At 49.1% G+C, this 21,412-nt stretch overlaps 1 protein-coding gene across 3 annotated transcripts in view; it reads left to right on the forward strand.

The window, feature by feature from the left end:
• LOC133347229 (glutamate receptor ionotropic, NMDA 2C-like) overlaps window positions 1-4,724 on the forward strand; it is a 122,460-nt gene extending 117,736 nt beyond the window's left edge. For all 3 annotated transcript variants that reach the window (XM_061559331.1, XM_061559347.1, XM_061559339.1), the window contains exon 12: window positions 1,391-4,724. In XM_061559331.1, coding sequence (XP_061415315.1) covers window positions 1,391-2,869 — 1,479 coding nt within the window. In that variant the 3' untranslated portion in view covers window positions 2,870-4,724. The remainder of the gene's footprint in view (window positions 1-1,390) is intronic.
• The last annotated feature ends 16,688 nt before the right edge of the window (window positions 4,725-21,412 follow it).

Below are 21,412 nucleotides of genomic sequence, written 5' to 3' on the forward strand. Positions count from 1 at the left end.
TAATGCCAACCCTAAGTGCTCCTCCATAGGTTATCTCGACTCGTTCAATCCCTCCTCCGCCTCGGGGTGCCGCCAGACTCGCTGGGGGAGCCCGCAGACGGCACGCGAGCAAATAAAACACACGGCACGCGTTTTGATTCGTATCAGTGTGATCTTGCACGGGGTGGGGGATGGGTGGGGTTGTAAGTAGCTGTGGGATCATAGCGCGCCTACCCAGGCTCTGCCAAAGCGATTCAAGGTTTGGGTACAAAGAAAGGAAGGCGTTGGACTGTCATGAGAGCAATCTGAAGGGCATTTAATCCTCCAACAAACAGACGAGGGTTTGTCTGGAACGAGGTATGATGTTTGGATTCATTCGTAGTTTTCTACAGATGACATTTTCCACTTCCAGTTTGGATCACCCTTTGTTTGTATTGGTATGGGGACCGAATGGCTCTGGTTGTCACGCCCCTTTGTCAACGGTTTTACTGAACTTGACTCTTGTGTTTGTCGTGGTCAAATCTTGTCATCAACATTTCGTCGACTTCCCGTTGTCCAATCAATTCCAAATTTTGCACACGAACTCAGATCCGGTGACAATGCATGCCGGTATCAAACTCGGCATCAATTAATTAATTCGCTACTTTAAAGCAATTCACATTTTGTGTAGACGCCTTATTATTTATATATATTTGTGGAGGTCAAAAACGCCGCGGTCCCTAAACTCTCGAATCGCCTGCTCCGCGTGAACCAGTTACGGAAGTAATCAATTAATTCAAGTAAGCGGTGATGTGGGAGCAGGCGTAGCATCATTGACGTACTTCTCGACTGTGAGTTAAACGAAGTTGTTAATAAAACCGTTGTTTCTTAAAAACTTTTTTTAAAGATTTTATTTAATGTCAGTTCAACGTGGCTCTCTTTACCCAAGAAAAGCCTCACTGTGTCTCGTGACTCTCTTTCATGAGAGTTCTGCCCTGCCATATTTGGCAGTAAGAAGCCATGATAGCTATGTGTCATCCTAACACAGGAAGTTGTAGGTAATTTTACAAATGCGATCAATTTGGACCATGATGCCTCTCCTGCCATCTCCTCATAGCCAACTTCCACGGGTTTGGGACTTTCACAAAACCTCGTGATTCACCAACCGAACTTCTCGCGGTTCACCGCTTTGTTCATCTGACACGATCCACCACCCCTCGCCGCCCCGGGGAAGCGGCGGTAGCAGAGTAGACACATCAGTTTCTTCTAGATTTGAAGCTTTCGTGACTGCAAGGATTCATATTCTTAGGTTTTGTCAGTTTCTGCCACCCTCCGCACAGACCACCTCGACTCCAACCCGAGACTGGCCCCCCTCGTGCGTGACCTCACCACCCGCTGCCCGCCTCACCGAATGTCTCTTCTCCACCTCCAGGGCATCTACAGCTGCCTCTACGGCGTGGAGATGGTGGAGGAGCGGCGCTACTACCTGCCCCCGCCCCAGGGCGCGCGCCCGGAAGAGCCCCGCGCGCGGCGCCTGTTTGGGGCGGCGCGCGGCGTCTTCCGTGGCAGGCGCGAGCGCGGCGGGGGCCAGGGGGGGGCCCCCGACGCCGACCGGGGCCCCCCGTCGTGTGCGCAGAACCCCCTGCTGCACCCGGCGGCGGCGGACGCCGCCCAGCGGCAAGTTGTGAGCTTTGCCGAGGCGGCCCGCGGCGACGCGGTGAGCGCCGTGTGCGCCGGGGCGCCGCGGGGGCGGCCGCGGTTCGCCGCGCCGCTCCCCCCCGTCGGCCGCCCGTACTTCTTCTCCACCGGCCAACCCGCGGTCGCCGCCGCGGCCGCCACGGCCGGCGCCGCGGCTGATGCGCTGCCCTACGGGCTGGGCTCCGGCGTGCGCCAGCAGCTCAGCTGGGAGACGGACGGGGAGAGCTGGCTCTACGCGAGCGAAAAGAGCGGAGAGGGATGCGCGGGCGGTGCTCCCGCGATACCCGGCTGCGGCGGAGGAGGCGGCGGGGCCGTGGCCACCGGCGCGACCTCGCCGAGCGGTGGCGGTGGCGGCGGTAGCTGCCAGAGCACCCCGTGGAGGTGCGCGCTGCACAGCACGTACGACATGCTGCCCCCGCAGGCCCACAAGTCCAAGAGGGCGGCTCAGAGCCGCGCGGCGTCGCTGTCCCCGCCGCCCGCGCGGCCGCCGCTGGGCCCGCCGCGCTACGCGGGGCCCGGCAGCGCCGACGTGGACCTCATCCCGCACGAGAGCGGCGGCGGCGGTAGCCAGGAGACGCCGCCCTCGTGCTGCTCCGGCGTCCCGCCGCCCGCCCCGCCGCCGCCGCGCCGCCCGGGACACTGCCGCCGACCTCTCGGCCGCACGAGGGGCATGACGATCGACGACGACGACCCAGCCGGCGCGGACGAAGATGACGACGGGGACGACGGGGGCGGGGGGGTGTGCGGCGACGACGACGACGAAGCCGCCTCCGAGAGGGGCTCCTGCGCCGCCGCCGCCGCCTCGGACGACCGCTTCGGAGGCTCCCCCGGCGCCGGCGGGAGGAGAGGCGGCTTCCACGATGGGGGGCGGGAGGAGGCGCACGCCGAGCGGTGCCCCTACTGGGCGCAGGCGGCCGCTCGCCTCGGCGGGCAGAAGGCCGCGTCGCGCTCCATGGTGTGCCTGGAGCGCTGCCGCGGGCGCTCGGCGGAGACGGGCAGCTTCGGGTCGTCGGGGCCGCCCGTGTGTCCCCGCACACCCGAGGCCAAAGGCTCGGCCAGAAGTCAGGGGGGCCCGGCGAAGGGCCGCCGGAGGGACGGCAAGGGCTCCGCCCTGTCCACGAAGCACCACACGCTGCCCATGTCGTTTCTGTCCAAGAGGTCGGACTTCAAGTACGCGCACGCGCACCTCTCGGGCTACGAGTCAGAGGTGTGAGCGCCGCGGGCGCCAGTGGCCGTCTGCAGCTCGAGGAGGAAGAAGAAGAAGGAGCAGCAGCACGTGACTGTGAGGGACGATGAGATCTATTTTTTAAATGTAGCTGACGAGGCGTCCATGTGCCAGCTACAAAGTCTTATAATCTCGGTTTAGTTGCAATCGCAGTTTTCTACTTCTGGCAATTAGAGATTTTTTGCTATGCAAACAAATAGTGTAAATATTTACGGCTTAAAACTGCTCGAAGCGCGATCGTCAAGCGAAGGGCCGTGGACTCTGGAGAGCCGTGCAGTCGCCGTGCCAATTCAACGAGAGATGGATTGCTTCTCTTTGATATGATGTATTTTGTTCGGTCCACGTAGGTAACACATTGCTTTAATCCCACCGGTACCGATGAGTCATGAAGAGTGATGCAAAAAAAAGTTGTAAAGAACATACTCTCATAGGGAAAAAAAAGAAATTGAGGTTTTCTGTAGATGCATCAACACACGTGGCTTCATAAAGAGTTTGACGGTGTAAGTCATGTTGAAAAATAACACTTTGGAGACCTTTATATTCAGTAAAATTCCATAATGGCAAATCTGGATACAGTGTCCTGTTATATGTCCTGTTATAACGAGCACCACGAGCCAGAAATGTGCATTGCTGAATATAGCGCGTGTCCGCAAAGGTATCGTCTGTTATTAAAGAATTACAGACAGCGGGTTGAACCGTGTGGTTGAAATGCTGGCTCCGTATTCGCTGTACACACTCGTGGGTTTTTGTTTTACCAAACACTTTGAGTGATCTTGTTAATCATTACATTAGAAAACGTCACGGCTCAGACGTTGGCGAACGCCCTGGGGGCTCTCTCTGATCCCGACGTGTCGCCCGGTGGCCACGTGGAGGTTTAGAGGGGCCAGAATCTTACGATGAAATCTTCAAACGAGCAGCTGTCTAATTGTAAATTCTTTATTAGCAAAGGAATGCTACAGAATGGACACCCGTCGCCCCTACACACAGAGGCAAGGGGACTTCACCTCTCCTTATCTCTCACACTTTATAAGTATGCGTTGTGTTAGACACATGCACGCACACACGTACATATATATACACACGCGCTTTGCAATTTCCAGATCACCTAACCACCTCAAATCCATGACCTAAACCAGCCCAGGACCGTGCCTGCCAAGGGCATGCCGACGTGTACAGGCGCTGCCACAGCATGTGCACTCGGCAGTGGTGTTTTAATATGCCTCGCTAAAGAAGAAGCATTTGCCGTTATAACAGGACCTCACTCATGTTCCTGACACTGGGACAATTCGGACACCGTTACTCACTCAAAGCCTTCCTTTCCTCTGTTCAGCCGTTATAATGAGGTTCTACTGTGTGTATGTATGCATATTTGTGTATGTACGTATATTATATATACTTATGTACAGTGACATATTTCCGCCCTCCCCATCCCCCCATGGTTAGCACCTGTTTTTTGCATAAAGTTACCACGTTATAATTACAGGAAGTAAATCATATCAGGTTGCACTCCTCTTTATGTGGCAAAAATAAATGAAACCAACTTGAGGGGCAGCGGTGACGCTGTCGCCCGATGTGCAGCGGAAAGGATGTAACCAAATCTAGCCAAAGGTCACCAAAGGTAGCCACCGTCAAATGATGAACGAATTGCTGCTAATTGTCATTTCAGCCTCGCCAAACGCCACTCGTGAGCGCCGACTGCGCGACGCTGCGAGCGAACGCGCCGCCACGCTTGGCTCCGCAAACCGAGTGCCACTGGAGCGCTGTGAGCCCGATGTGTCATTGCTCCCTGTACGACTGGTCGCGTGGCGAGCCGCCTCGCAGGTGGAACGTGTCCTGGACGCCACCGGAGCGCTGCCTTTTTGTTTTTTTGCCGCTGCCCGCCACGGTTCTGTAGGCGTGCGACTTTGAGCGTGGACCGACGCCTCTCACTGCGTTTTCTTCAAGACGACGGAGATGTATTTATTTATTTATCTATTTATTAGGCGGTAAAATAAGGATACTTTATTTGTTTCTCTCGAGAAATACTTTCCTTGCAGAAATTTTACGTGCAAAAACCCATCACGTTATATACTCAATTTATAAAACACGCACACGCACATGGGCGCGCGTGAAAGAAAGAGGCCAACAACAACATTATTACTGCCCGTTGCGTGCGTGTGTGCAAATGTAGTCATTGTTGGAGCAGCACTCAAAGTACGTTCCGTTGTTCTGTTGACGCCACATAAAACCAGCCCGGCACCTCATTAACCACAATCATTTCGCGACGCAGACCCCGCGTGGGCTTCTTCCATGCGGGGTGTAAACGCGCGACTCGCGGGCAGGCAACTGCGGAGCGCAACAAGGCGGATCGGGAGCGATTGGCCAAATCCAACACGACGCAACTGCCGTTTTAACGATCCTGGAAAAAAATATTTACACGGACGTGGGGTTTTAACCACCGATACGTGGAAAACGATGGGAATGTCCTTGGGAAATAATGCCGGAGGTTCGCACGGCCTGTGAGCACCACGCTGCCCTCACGCCGGGTGACCAGAGGCAGAACATGGGCCTCACCGTAGCGCACATTCACTGCGTTGTGGGGTTTTTGTTTGTGTTGCTGTTTTCGTTGCTTTTAGCATAGTTTGCCTCTGTTTATTTTTTTATCTGTTTCCGTGTCCATTCGCTGACGCATTAAGCTGTTCTAGTTTTAGTTGTAAAGTTGCTAATGTGTTGTGTGAATTCCATCAGTTTGCATTTGAGCTATTTTAAAGTTTTTACGAGATGAATAAAGATTCTAAATTAGTGTTTGCCGCTTTGCTTTTTTTCAACAGTTTTACTTTACTTGACTCCTGTGTTGGTCGTGGTCAAATCTTGTCATCAACATTTAGTCGACTTCCCGTTGCCCAATCAATTCCACATTTTGCACACGAACTCAGATCCAGTGACAATGCATGCCTCTATCAAACTCGGCATCAATTAATTCGCTACTTTAAAGCCATTTACATTTCGTATGGACGCCTTATTATTTATATATATGTAATAGTGTTCCAGGAGACTTGGACGCCGGGGTTGGAGGCACACGTATTTATTCCGTGTCGGTACAGCACAACACTGACATACAACACTGGAGGGGGTATCGGCCCCCTCACCCGTCTAACTGGGGATACACTCTCTAGCTACGCCTAGCCTACCTCTGGGTCCTCCACTAACGGGCTAGGGGAGGCTAGCTAGCCCGACACTGGTAAGTCGGGCTCACGGTACCCGGAGTCCCAGACCAGCTCTTACAAGAGCACCGGCTCTGGCTCTCGGGACCACGCCGCTGGCTCGATCCTGTTCGGCCCTGATAAGGGCGGCGATCCAGGGGAGTCCAGGGCTCTATCTACGACGATCTTCAGTCTTCACTGGTTAGCTTCAACATCTCTCCCTGAGCCCTCCGGCTCATCCCCTTTTATACCAAAACCCCCGCTGGGTGGTGGGGCCCCGGGGGATCCCAGCTCCGAGTCAGCCCCCCAGGCTGCCCTATGCGGACGTCGCTGGGAGCACCTTCCCGTGCACCGACATAGCCACGCCCACTGTGTTTCTTTCCCATCTGATCCCATTGTATAACAGCCCCTCCGTAACACCCCTACATATATTTGTGGAGGTTAAAAACGCCGCGGTCCCTAAACTCTCCAATCGCCTGCTCCGTGTGAACGACTTCCGGAAGTAATCAATTAATTCCAGTCAGCGTTGATGTGGAAGCAGGCGACGCATCATTGACGTACTTCCCGCTCGTGAGTTAAACGAAGTTGTTAATCAAACCGTTGTTTAAAAAAAAAATAAGGAGTTTACTAAACATTAAACACGTGTAAAATTAGATACGTGCAAAATGACCACAATGGCATGATGCAAGCCATTGTCCTGTTATTGCAGACAGATGTGGCAGAGAGGACCGGACAGACACAATCAGTGAGCAGGACAACGAATGAAGCGATAGCTGGGACAAAAGTCGCGAGAAATTGTTGAGGATTTGTTCTGCAGTTAATGCCAAATTGCCACAAAAAATAATGCTTCGCTGAGAATGATTAACATGTGTTATCTCTCTACCATAATGCACGTCCTGCCTGAATATTTATCGATTACCAACATCACCGCTGCGTTCATAACTTTAAAAGGCAGAGCTGTTTTAGATAACACATTTGTCAATAACACTGTGGCCTTTAAATGAAAACAAAATATATCATCGGTGACGTTTCGGACTGTGGCCCTTATAGCACATTAATGAAGGGCAATTGCCCCTATTGTATAAGTTTAATTTGAAGGCCACGGTGTTAGAGACGAATATGTAGGAGCTGTGTTCGTTATACACCACTACCAATGCAGCAGCATCACCAAATCATGTTTCAGATCATTACGGCCTTTCCTCCAACCAGAGAAGGGAGATAAAAACAAAAGTCGGTAGCTCAATGTTCACGGAGCATTTTTGTTATAAGTGGCTTCAAATACATGAAACTGTGGAGGAGGAAACTTCGGTCTAATAGCTACTGGCATCTTACTTTACCTCTCCCGAAGCCAATCGCCTGATTTTGTCATTTATGTTTAAGTTACGAAACTGTGGCAAAGATAAACGTGATAGAGCGTTCATCATTTATTTCTGTAACATTTCCAACAGTCTAATGAAAACACTAATTTTAATACGTACATGCACACACTACCTTAAATTATTAAGGCTACGGTTTTTAATGTCTTAATATTGGCCTCTGCCAGTATAGATCTACGCATGATAACCTTCTAAACTGTGACACTTTCAAATGTCAACAGAGGGAAAGCTGCATCGAGATAGGTCAGCATTGACATTTAATGTACCGGGGCGTGGGGGGTGAGCAGAGTTGGCAGGCGGTCGGGGCGACACTCCCGCCGCTTTGCTCGTCGATCAACCCCCCTGGGATCCGCTGCCCCAGAGCAGAATGACAGCACAGAGTCATCCCACCGTGCACGTGCACGCTGGTGCATCGAGAGTGAACAAAAACACTCGTTTCCTTAGAACCGCCTTTTGTGTTCAGTTTGTTGTCCTTCCCTAGCACCTCCGATTAGCACAGTTGGCTACGTACGGTGCGAAGGGAGTTCAACACGAACAACAGAATACACAACATGCGTACACGACACGTACAAAGTGCCCTGTCTGATCGTCCTGTGCTGTATCACGATGGCCGCCCTGGGGTGACACGATGGCGAGACCCCGACCCTGACGCCTGTATATTGGAAGTGCGCGTATCTCTGTTCCCCGTGTGTCGCGTGGGTTTTTATCTGGGTCCTCCGGTTTTTACCTCGACATTTAGAATCAACATCACACGTTTAGAGGAATGTGGCTGCTCTAAATGTCCACATGGTAAGCAAAAACGTTGAGCTACCATTTGTGATGGCCCGGTCGCATCTGACAAAGTGTCACATCGCTCAGTGGGCCATGACGTGGTAATTTTGTTTTTAAATAAAGTTTAGTTTCGTTTAACCAGCCTCGACCCCGATGTCGGCTGCATCTCGGGGGACGCTGGCCACGGTTGTGGCGCTCCGGCGCTGCGTCGCGAAGCCGTGGGGGGCTGGAAGGGGGGGGGGCGGAGTGGGGGGGGGTCTGGCAGGGGAGGGCGGAGAGGGGGGGGGGGCTGGCAGGGGAGGTCGAAGCGGCGGGGGGGGGGGGCTGGCAGGGGAGGGCGGAGAGGGGGGGGGCTGGTAGGGGAGGTTGAAGCGGGGGGGGGGGGGGCTGTAGGAGGCTTGGCGTCTCCCTGCTCATTCCCCTGGGGCAATCACCTTCGATACGGCACCGGCCCGAGCATTGCGAGATAAATCAAATGCCTTCCACATCTGATTTCGCCGGCAATATTACATTTATAGGCGTTTCTTGCCATGAAACAGAGCCTCTCCGCACGTTCTGGAAAGGCTAATAAATCTTGCTGCAGGTCACACAAGACTAAGGCCATTGAAAACACAAGCCTTGATTCCCGGGACCACATTTTTACTTTTGTTTTTATTAACTGCATTCACAGCTGCTTTCAGTCACACCAGGGTGGCACTTTGAAGTGCTTGTTAGTGTATATTTAGCTATGCGCATCAATTTATAGCATGCCTTAAAATAAGATGTTGAAACTACTTATAAAGAAAACCAAGTCACTCTCTGCACGGATCCATGTTAAACGTTAACAACATGATTTTACAAAGTACATCATCCTATTTTACATCTAGTTGTAGGAGTGAAAATTACATTTTATTTAAAGCCCATATGTGTGAATGGCGGAGTGGTGGCACAATGTTTGCAAACTGCTTCGTGATGCAGGTGACCTGAGTTTGATACCTGGCGATAGACCAACATCGGTGGAGCATCACCTGACCTGGTGCTCCCCCCCCCCCCCGACCTCTGAGCCTCTCTCCCCCCTCCTTACACATTTGGTCAAATAACTCCCATTGCCGAGATGGCACGGAGAGGCCTTCATCCAGCAGTGGATCAACAACGTTGCAAATGCATCAATGTGTTCGTCTAACGAGAAAAGTGGGGCTTGGGCATGGCACGTTGCTGGGCGGGATGATGGCCGGTGGCCACAAATGGTGACGAGATCAGCTTGTGTGCAGGTGCTCAATGGATTACTGGACATCTGTAGAAAATAGCTTGAGAGCTCATTGTATTGTTGCAGTATGCATACATATTCTGATTCTGGATTGTCACATCGTAGAACTGTGAAAGGTGGCTTGGGGGAGACCTTCATCCAGCAGTGGATTGATGATGGCTGATGATGTGTCGCAGCGGCTTTTGGCTGGCCATCGAATGAAGGCAGTCACGGCTTCGCGTGCTTTCAGATGCTCTTCTGTGGCCAACTGGAATGCTCTTCCTTCCGATATTAGGAAGCCACTGGAGCTAGGCACTTTTAAGTCATCTAGATGAAAATTTATTTCTTTAGAACTGCTTCTTGTGTTTGGTTTGTTGTCCTTCACCCGCAACTACGATTAGCACGGTTGGCTACGTACAGTGCGAAATAAGTTTAACATACATACGATAAAACATTGAAATTATTTTCACCCAAATTTAATTCGCTCTGACCCTTCGAACGTTGCTGAAGCTCATTCCCGAAAACAAAATGATTAATAGTGCGAAGTCCCAAAAGTTACCCTGCATGTGACTGAGAAGAGTGGCCGTGTAATTGCAGCCGGCGTGTTCGCACGCCTGGGCAAAACTTGTGATTTAAAAAACGGCGCTTAATTGCGCATTTCTGAGAATGCTCAATTACGCGTTTGTGGTGGAAACATGCAGCAGGGTAGCACGGAGCCACGGACACTATTACTCCAAGGCCAATATTTTCTCTCGATCGCTGCCACACGGATGGCTTTGTGTGTTTCGTTTTCGTCTCGTCGCACGTGCGCGCAGGAAAGCCTCCCCGTCCAGAGTGCTGGGCTCACCCGGATCCCCATGAACGAGAAGCACTCGTGTGATAAATTCCACCACCACGAGGGCAGTGTCCCTTTTGAGATACAAAAAAATACCAGGACATACCATGGGATAGAATGCACTACATGTAAACTGCATTGTCTTGAGCGGTGTACTCAAACACGAATGGAAAAGAAAACAGAACTTTGAATCATCCTGGGAAGACTTTCGTATTTCCCAGGACGGTTGCCTCAAAAGGAGGACAATTCTGGAACAAAAACTCGGCCAGGTGGCAATCGCAGCCACCGACTCACAGCTCTCTCTTTCTTAAGCCGTGTGGATGAGTAAGCGGTTTCCTCTGTGCCTCTCTCCCGCACGTGCCCGCAGAACTGGCTAGCCTTGAGAAAATAAGCGCACGAAACATTCTCCCAAGAGGTGTTTTTGCACAGCCATTTGTGACGGTCGAGAGACAGTGAAATCCTGCTACACATGAACACTCGGTTTCATCTTATTCTGGGAGTGCCTGGAATTGTAACCCGAGATATTAGAAGCGCTGGTCCAGTGATTTAACAGGGGCACGGTATTATCCCCATGGACAATCTTAGTCTGCTTGATGACAACCTTTGTGGGTTTCATTTTTGTCAGTAAAAACTATCCGCAGCGACGTGCAAACTGCAAGAGGAGTTTACACGACAACCACCGACAATCGTCATCAACCAAGACCTCAACAATGTACCTCACCGCCGACCGACTCAAGTCCCGATCCCCCTTCTGGGACTGCACTGTCACCATCCTGGAATATGACCCAGATCCGGAAGAACGCTGGCGAACAGGGTGGAACAAGGCGGATGTGCAGAATAAAAACCTCAATCGAGAACAAAACCATTGCACCTCCTGGCTATGACATTCCTCCCCCGAGAAGACCTTAGTGGAACTATCAACTGCATCAGAACATCAACAGGCCGATGCGCACATCTCCTTCATAAATGTCAACGTAAAGACAAGCCCCGGTAGTGAGATTGTGGCTATGCAGCCTGCCATGTAACAGACCACTGCAGTTTGCGTTCCTTCAACAGAGGAAGAACAAAGCGACACCAACTCTCTCCTGAAGCCCTCTCGCCATGGCGAGCAAACCTCGACATCGGCATTTCGCTCCTGAGCATAATGACATTCGCAAAAATAGAATTTTAGTGATTAGCTTAGTCCAGTCGACTAAGACAGTCAAAAATGTAGTCCATGATGAGTTATTAAATTCTGGAGTGAGGGATCCACAATTCCCCCCCTCCCCTCGCAATATGATGAGGTCAGGCAATCAGTGACCTCAGTGAATATATATTTTATTTTTCTACATCGATAGTCAGTTACCACGTATGGCCTCTAATACCATTGCTAAATTATTTCGCTCTGCTTCTTCATTCCGGCTTGTTAATTGTGTTTCGTCACGGTCGGCAGTCACGCCTCTCGGTGTTTGGTGGGGCGACGGTCGCAGTCACGGCCACGATTGACGATCTTCGTACACTCGTGGCCATCGCTGACCAACAGAAGAAACACTTCGTTGACGAATATTTTCGTCGCTAGTATCATTGAAAAACTCGACCTCGCTCAAGATGGGCCCACGGACCTCCGCCGTGCTGTTTATTTGTGTGTTAGCGAGGAAGCAACGGATTCATAATTAATGTCTCGGTCAGATCGCGTGAATGCGCGTGTCGTAAGTGTGTGTCGTAATCCCTCCTCTACCCAACGCAGCCAGATAATTAAGTTGTCAAGTGATGAACAAACGTGCCAATTTATTACCGCTTCAGTTGCCACAATTCTGGCAACTGCCTGATGTTGGTCGTTGTGACCGTGATGCGTCATTACTCAGTTGCTAAATGTGAGATTGCTCTCCAACACACCGGTGGTGATGCTGAAGCAATCATACATCGGCACGTTTGTTCATCACGTGACAACTTAATTAATTGGTTGTGTCGGATGGAGGAGGGTTTACTACATACCTCCGATTTTCACGGTTGGCGACGTACCGTGCGAAAGAAGTTCAACATATGTACATTTTACCAGCGCGCTCTGACACAAAATAAAATTATGAATCATAATATTGGTCGTGTAAGCAACTCTCTACATACCCAACAAAATCGTGGCAGAATTTGTTCTTGAGTATGTCCACTGTAACATCAGCGTGCACCTTCCATGCACACCCGTGTCGCAGTTGTCTTCTTCGCAATATTCATTATGAAGCTGGCTTTTAACAAAATGCGAAAAATTCCATTTAGCCTTTGCCAATATGTGGCAGTCACTTAGATTTATTTGTTTTGTTCTAAATGTGTAGAGGGGCGTAGCGAGGCAGGACGGCGACGCGTGGCTGGGGTTAGCGAGTTGTTATTTTTCAAGGGTTGTGAAATCAAATCCAACATATGGGCAGAATTAACATGCAATGTGACAAATGATTACTTTCTTGTGTTTTCTTTGAAAGGAAAATATAAATGACCGCATTAATATTTAATCAGTTTTCTCATTCTGCCGTAAATAATGTATGGTTATGTAATCTTTTTTTTCATATTCAGCAATATTATGCATGTTTTATTCATTTTGGGATGGAATGATATATTTCTATAAATGGAAAACTGTTTGTGAGACAGCATAATAGTCAGTAAAAAAAACTCTCTCAAATACTGTGCAGTACATATTTAAAAGATTAGCAAATGTTTATTTTACCATGCATGCATCAAGATTACAATATTTCACGTACAGACTTCAGGTTTTTTTTATTTAACAAATCAGTTGAATTGACATTGATTACCAGGATATTCATCAAATAATGAAGGCAAAAAGTCGTCCAAAAAAAACTTTAGAAAATATTAAATGCATACACATCATAATTACACAAAAACAATCATGAATCGAATTAACATTAGTTGTTTAAGCAAACGCTACTTAATTTGTTTTAACATATGTTTAACAGAAAAAAATATAAACTCAGTATTGCATATTAAACATGTTCGTCGTGTTCTTGGCGATCTTTGTAACAGAGTGGGTGGTGGCGCTGTGGTTAGCGCACTGCGCTATTATCCGGCGACCTGAGTTCGATTCTCGGTCACAGCGACCATCGCCGGCGCAGTGACATCCGAACCGCTCTTGGACTGTCCTCCTTCACCCACCTCCACTGACAAGGATCTAGTGAGTATGAGCCATGCAGCCCTCTTGACGAACACGGCTTGGGGGGCTTGCGTTAAACAGTGAATTGACAAAGGGCTGTATTTTATTATTCACTATTATTTTATGGTCACGGATATGAATCGATAGGTGTATGCTCCCCATTATTATGTATTTGTATTATTATTTTATGGTAGCAGATAGCAATCGATAGGTTTATGCACCGCACTCAGCCTCAGAGCACTTTGAGAACAATTCTCAGCCATATCCGTTTGTGAACAAACAATCGCGCCCCCATCTCCCGTGGTCCGGCCACGCCGTCTCTGCTGTCGCCTGGGCCTCAACTCTACCGATGGTCACTCCCACAGACCACCGTCTCCTCCGTTCCGTCCCAACCTCTGCAGCCCTCCGCTTCTCCCCTCAACGTTCGCGCTCCGTGGGGTCACCTCCGACGCCGCCGGCCCTGCCGCTAACCTCTCCTTTCGCCACCTCGTACCCTGCCCTCACCTCCGCTCCCGCAATCCTTTATTTCACAAGCTCGCACCGGCCCGCACTTAATCGCCTCTGCGCCTCATCACAAAGCGCTGCCCCCTCAAGCATATCCCTCCATGCTACCGCTGTCACGCAGCAGCGGTAGCATGGGCCTGGATGCCCTCTCGTCGGGGAAAAGAAAGACGACAAAACAAATAACCACAGGCCGTGCCAACGCCTGCAGCGAAGGTCTGTAGCACTTTTACGGTCTGCACGGTGGCCCACAGAACAGTGCGTCTTACTTGATTGAAACAGCACCATCGGGGTTTTTGTTTTATGAATTTGCAACAACTAGTTTGCAATAATGGGTCAGTGCGTAGGCCACGGCGCAGATGCAACCTCTGTCACACGAGCTGGTTGTAGGCATCGAAGTGCCCCACACCATCACAATTCACAACTTTTGGCAGCGCGAGTGTTGGATGTTTGATGTTGCAGAGTCCAAATTGGGCATAATTGCACCGATTACCCATCACTGCTGTGCGACAGGTCGAGGCGACTGCACGTGCATAGCAATTTGTTTTTCTCTTGCAGCTGAGACAACAAATGGGTGTGAAATATTGCGATGTCAGATGCTGTTACATGCACAGGTGGACATTTAAATGCGTATAAAAACAAAGGGTGTGTGGCATAACCAAACCCCCCAGGCGATGTGCCCGATATCGTCAGAGCTCAGAAACTAAAAGAAACCTGAGCCTGCGGTGTACGTGATGGTGGTGGTTGTTGTTGTTTAAAGATTTTGCCGCGAGGTGGCCAGATTGTGGCAGTGCCACAACGGATTCTTGAATCTATCTGTATTACCCCCCCCCCCCCCCCCCGTTGCATTGGATGGGGTTTTTTTTAATTTGGGTACTCGACTCTAGTTTCCACTCACATTCCCAACGTTCATGAATGGAAGTGGCCACGCATCCACAAATCCCGGACGTTCCTGAATGAGTGTCGTTGGGCCCAGTGAGGCTGTCCCGGATAATCAAAGAATATGAATATTAATCGAACAAAGCAGCTCAGTTTAAACTTCACACAGTCATGCACGCGTCTCAACAGTATGCATGTCACGATTTAGATCCAAAGCAATACTTACACGTTGCAAATTTACCGACATTATCACATCGCTTGCAGAAATGTATTACACTTTCATTATTTACTGAGTTGGTCGCATTGGCTGCATTAGTTTTGCACACATTGCATATAACATGGAACAATCCCCAAATATTCAGAGGCGTAGATGGGGAATCTGTTGAATCGCTGATATTTAATATAATTTCATGGAGTGGCAGCGCACGTTATAAGGCAAGCTTAAAGGAACATTGCCTTCTCTGGATAAAATGCTTCCCATTTTCAAGTCTATTGTTATCCCTTCCAAAGAACAATTTGACGTGCAAAGACACAGACAAAGATCCCCGTATAGCCTTAAGAGACTGTTGGGGCAAGTGCTGCTAGCTAACCTCCTATCAAAGCTGGCTTGGCACACGAGGGGGTGGGTGGCCAGCACCACGCCCGACCGCCTTTGTCTCCTCAGTGGCGATGTTTACACACCGCACCAGGTACTAATTTGAGGCTGAGTCGACCTAGGCGAGGCCCACGACCAGTTCAGATATCATCGCTGGTGTTGGCAATGAGTGGGAATGGAACTAGGGTCGCCGGGTTAGTGCGCTCACCGCTACACTACCGCTCCCATAATTTGACGTGTGCACATGCACACACACGCATGCACACGCACACGCACACACGCCACTATGTGGCGGTGACGTCACCACCACGCTTGTGCCAGGCCATGTGCACCTTGAGGCCACGTGAAGTGTCGAACGCCCGCTGGCAGGAGGTCACGGGGCAGACCCAGGTGCCACGGGTGGACTGACTGAGATGACCGAGATGACACACGAGATGAAACGCACACACACACGCACACTGTGTGAAAATATAAAAAAGTAGAATTTTCCCAAATGTCTCCGTTGCTAACATCGGGACTGGGGTCGTGTCAATCTCAGTTGGCAGCCATGAATGTGGAATTCCACATTCCCACAGCAAGGGGCCAGTCTGTCCCGTTTGGTCAAGAATAACGACGGAATGACGACCCCGGCATGTGAAGCATGTGCCTGCCAGAGAGGGCCCAGGCGCCGTGGAGCTGATGAAATCAGCTCGTGTGCACGTGCCACGTGAATTATAAATGGCAGGATTGTGAGAGACGGCGACAGCTTGGAAAGCCTTCATCCCGCAGTGGATTGATCATGGCTGACGACGATGACAATGACTCAAATGAAATGGAGAGATATGTATACACTACTGTATATATATATCAAAACAGCTGCAGAGTGATGATATTTTATACCTAAAAATACAATGTTTGTCTTTATCAGCCCATGGTGCTGTGGCTTCCCGGGTAGAACACGACTCAACACTCAGAGCCGGGGATCTCTTCACGCTGTGAATGCGGTCCCTGCTCAGCCGGGGAGACTCGAGGCGTGTGTCGGTGACGGTATCGACCCCACCGAGCGAGCGCTTCCCCGGGTAGTAATACACGTGGTGGCCCCTCACGCGAGTCGCTGTCTCTCGTGTCAGGGCTCAGCAGGGGCCGCGGTGAGGAGGAGGAGGCGAACCCGTCCAGGGCTCGCCTCGCACGACGGAGCGATGTACAAATACAAAGGCCCCCCCGTGTAGCCTGCACAGACTGTTGGGGCAAGTGCTGTTCGCGAGTCGTACCGATGAAGGCCGGCACGGTACGCGGGGAGGGGGGGGGGGGCAGCACCACGACTCATTTCAGGCTGGGTCGACCTAGAGGAGACTTAGGACCGGTTTAGATAATTATGTGCGGGAACTCAGGTCGCTGGGTTCGTTTCGCAGCGGCGCTAACCACTACGCCACCGCCACCGCCACACACACACAAAGCACTATTATCATTTGATATACAAATTGTCGGCAGTAGTCGGAGGCGGCGAGACAAAATGAAAGATGAGCACTATTGTGCGATGGGCGTCGCAGCCTTTCTCTCAGTCGCGCGCCCGAGCCGAGCAGAATGCACGGCAGACAGCAGCGGCGAGCCTCGTTACTCATTCTGTTCAGCGCTTTACATTTATTTAACGTTTTTTTTTGTTAACATTGACTGCGCTACCCCACCCACCCCCCATCTTGAATTTTGGTTTGAACCCGCCTTTAAACAAGGTCACGCGGCAGGGTTGGCACGCACACGTGAGCTGCCGTGTGCTACTGTTGTGCACTCTCGGACGGGGGGTTTTGTTTGCTGGGTTCCTTTGTTTAGTTAAATCTCTCACGCAGCGAGAGGCGGTCGGATGGGTCAGAGGTCAGAGCGCCGGGCCGGCACCGCTGAGACCCTGACATTCGAATGTGGGCAGCCAATCAACGGCGATTGAACCGCGTTCTCGAATGCTTAGCAGGTCAATGGGTCTCATCCCAAGTGGCCAACGACTCCACCGAAGAAGACTCGTGCCGGATTACAGGCGTCCATATTCACCGCCGCCTAATGTGAGCGGATTTTACGCAGCGCTCCGTGAGAGTTCCAAACGGAGTCTCCGTCTCTTGGCACGATGCTGCTGAAAGCACAACTGGAGCAGAACAAAGAAAGGCGTGTTTGTATTTTTATTCGCATTGAAGCGAGGTGGGCCCTTCTGCTGTCGCTGCTGCATCGGGATTTTTGCTTCTTCAGTGCAAACAGAACCCCTTTGGGAGTGCTCCATCTCGTGCCGGCGAAAGTCGAAGTCAACCAACAGTGTCTCGACGTTGAGATGACCATTGAGTCAAATAGCGATCGTGAGCGGCGTGAAAACTGCACCTTGTAATTATCTCTGAATTATATCCCCAGATGTGGGCGTCACGTGATGAAACGAAGTATCCAATTGGATCTCCAAGCACAGCGGTGCAACCTGTCATCGTATAGAACGGTCCACGGAAGTGAACATTACAGAGCTACCTCCGAGATCCTTCCAGGTGACCTCTCGCCTACATCGTAGAGAGCAGCACGTTCCCACTCATACAAGTGGAACATTCCCATTGCATTGATTGTTATCACTGCGACTGTGAAGTGAAGGTGGTTGAGACTCACGACAGCGGCAGCCACAGGAGGGAACATGTCTGAGAGAATGTCCACCGCAGAGACCTGGCGATTACATCAGCTGTAGAGCTGGGGGTAGCTTCGCGAGACCTTCACACAGCAGTGGATGGATCAAGGCTGGCGATGATTATGATGATGGACAAAATGTTACGTCTGATAATAACTTATCTCCACATCTGGCATGGTTCTTCTGCAGGTCAGAGCACTTGACTCACGATTGCAAGGTGACAAGTTGAAATTCCAGACGATGATGATGATGATTATAATGACGGTTGGGCTCAGTCTCTCCATGGGATGATATTCGACTTACTAATTTCATCAACCCTGGAACAAATCATGTATCTGACTCTAGCCTGATGTATGAACGAGAGACGTTCTGATTGAAAGTCAAAGCGCTCTCACCCAGAGCCACCGCGGCCGCTGTTGTGGATGAATGCAGCAGATTGAACACAGCTCAGCCGTTCTCGTACTCGTCACCTGCCGTCTTCATCGTCATCAGCAGCCATCTGATGATGATGATTATGACGAAGGAGATTATCTATCCACTGCTGGACGATGGGCTCCCCACTCCATCCTCTTATTTGCGTCCTCCTTATTCGATTCTGATCCACCTTCAATCACTGCCCTCAGCACACATATTAGGCTGTGTATTTGTTTTCAAGCTGCATCCCTTCAACACATATTTCATGTATCAAACCTATTGTACCTGAGTTAATAGGAACCACAAATATATAAATATAGACATGAATACAAACAGATATGTCGACGTTAACAAAACCGTCGAGGAAGGAGGAAACGCCTCGTGAGAGATGCCACGAAGAGAAGGGCCCAAACACGAATCACGAAGAGAGCCGTCGGCCCAAGGAGACTCTCTCGTCAAGGTTGGTTTACAGCAGCAGCAGCAGTATTATTAGTTTATACAATGTCTACAGTATTATTAGTATGTATGTATAATGTTTATAGCAGCAGCAGTATTAGTAGTATATACAATGTTTATAGCAGCAGCAGTATTAGTAGTAGTATGTACAATGTTTATAGCAGCAGCAGTATTAGTAGTAGTATGTACAATGTTTATAGCAGCAGCAGTATTAGTAGTAGTATGTACAATGTTTATAGCAGCAGCAGTATTATTAGTAGTATATACAATGTTTATAGCAGCAGCAGTATTAGTAGTAGTATGTACAATGTTTATAGCAGCAGCAGTATTAGTAGTAGTATGTACAATGTTTATAGCAGCAGCAGTATTAGTAGTAGTATGTACAATGTTTATAGCAGCAGCAGTATTAGTAGTAGTATGTACAATGTTTATAGCAGCAGCAGTATTAGTAGTAGAATGTACAATGTTTATAGCAGCAGCAGTATTAGTAGTAGTATGTACAATGTTTATAACAGCAGCAGTATTAGTAGTAGAATGTACAATGTTTATCGCAGCAGCAGTATTAGTAGTAGAATGTACAATATTTATAGCAGCAGTATTATTAGTAGTATATACAATGTTTATAGCAGCAGCAGCAGTATTAGTAGTAGAATGTACAATGTTTATAGCAGCAGTATTATTAGTAGTATATACAATGTTTATAGCAGCAGCAGCAGTACTAGTAGTAGAATGTACAATGTTTATAGCAGCAGCAGCAGTATTAGTAGTAGTATGTACAATGTTTATAGCAGCAGCAGTATTAGTAGTAGTATGTACAATGTTTATAGCAGCAGCAGTATTAGTAGTAGAATGTACAATGTTTATAGCAGCAGCAGCAGTATTAGTAGTAGAATGTACAATGTTTATAGCAGCAGCAGTATTAGTAGTAGTATGTACAATGTTTATAGCAGCAGCAGTATTAGTAGTAGTATGTACAATGTTTATAGCAGCAGCAGCAGTATTAGTAGTAGAATGTACAATGTTTATAGCAGCAGCAGTATTAGTAGTAGTATGTACAATGTTTATAGCAGCAGCAGTATTAGTAGTAGTATCAGTGGCGGCTCGTCAATAGAGGGCGCAGGGGCGCCGCCCCCATCAATATTCAAGAAATATACATATACAAAATTTATATAAAAATACATAAATAAAATATTTTTTTCATACGATGTGCCGGCTGGTAGTAAGAAAAGCATCAGCATTTAATAAAAACTGGCTTTAATCGGTCAACTATTTTCTATGTTTTTCAATGTGTTTCATGCGGGGCGCCGGACAAATGGATGTCTATGTGAGACTTTAAATTTTCGGACAGCATGTGACCTGAAGCTGGTCTCTAATTGGTTTCTTAAAGATTCTCTTCGGGGCGCAAGTCGTTGCGTCCCTGGCCAATCAGAATTGGATACATGTTATTTTATCCAATCTGATTGGTTCTCGTCACCTGTCATTCAAATTTACGCTCTGGGCCACTACTGCGAGTGCGCAGGCGACACCACTTTGACACTTGCTAGGCTGATCAAATTTTTTGTGTAAACAATGGCAGCAGTTCATCCAAATTCTGTAATTTATTTACAAAAAAACCCTTTCACAAGGCTTTCGCTGGAAGAAATAAAAAAGATAAAGGATCTCGGACCGGACCAACCCGATTTACAATCCAGCAGCAGGCCAGTGACAGAGGACGAAGCTACACACGAAGCTTCACCCGCGCTTGTTATGAGAAACGGAGGTGGCTGGCTGGATGTGATGTTAGCAATTCTCTTTTTTGTTTTCCCTGTCTTTTATTTCAAAGTGTCGGCACTGAAGTTTTGTGGACAACGACGGGGGTAAGAGGCCTCAAACATATCTCTGACAAATGCAAACGTCATGAAAGTAGCCGCAGCCATATTGATAATAGCATGAAACTAACGTTTTTATGTTCAAGTAGGAAACATGCTTTTTGGTACTTTGGTCTGAAATGTATATAAAAGAGAAACATTTATGTTCAAGTAGGAAACATGCTTTTTGGTACTTTGGTCTGAAATGTATATAAAAGAGAAACATTTATGTTCAAGTAGGAAACATGCTTTTTGGTACTTCTTTTGGTCTGAAATGTAAATAAAGATCATCAAAATTTATATTAAAGTAGTCAAAATGGTTTTTGGTACTGCTTTATATTTATTTGCCCCCCTCAATAAAATAAAAAAAATGCGCCCCCCCAAAAATAAATATCACCAGCCGCCACTGAGTAGTATGTACAATGTTTGCAGCAATATTAGATCCCCCCCCACCCCCAGTATTATGTGAGAGTAGTGAAAGGCTGGAACTTAAATGGGGGGAGTTGTGGACGTCCCGTGCTCCTCTGACGAGTCTCGTGTTTAACCGTCAGCAGCGATCCTCTTGCTCGCAATCCCAGGCAGGAAGGAACTGGAAAATGTTCACAGCTTCGCTGGCATCGTGTTAACGAGTGAAATTTGCCCGTTTCAAGCGAGAGACGAGTTATTTCTCGAGTTGTCAGCACCGGCATTCTTC

This window comes from Lethenteron reissneri, chromosome 3 (genome assembly GCF_015708825.2).
Source record: "Lethenteron reissneri isolate LAM-NWPU_2019-01 chromosome 3, ASM1570882v1, whole genome shotgun sequence".
In the NCBI taxonomy this organism is placed as follows: domain Eukaryota; kingdom Metazoa; phylum Chordata; class Hyperoartia; order Petromyzontiformes; family Petromyzontidae; genus Lethenteron; species Lethenteron reissneri.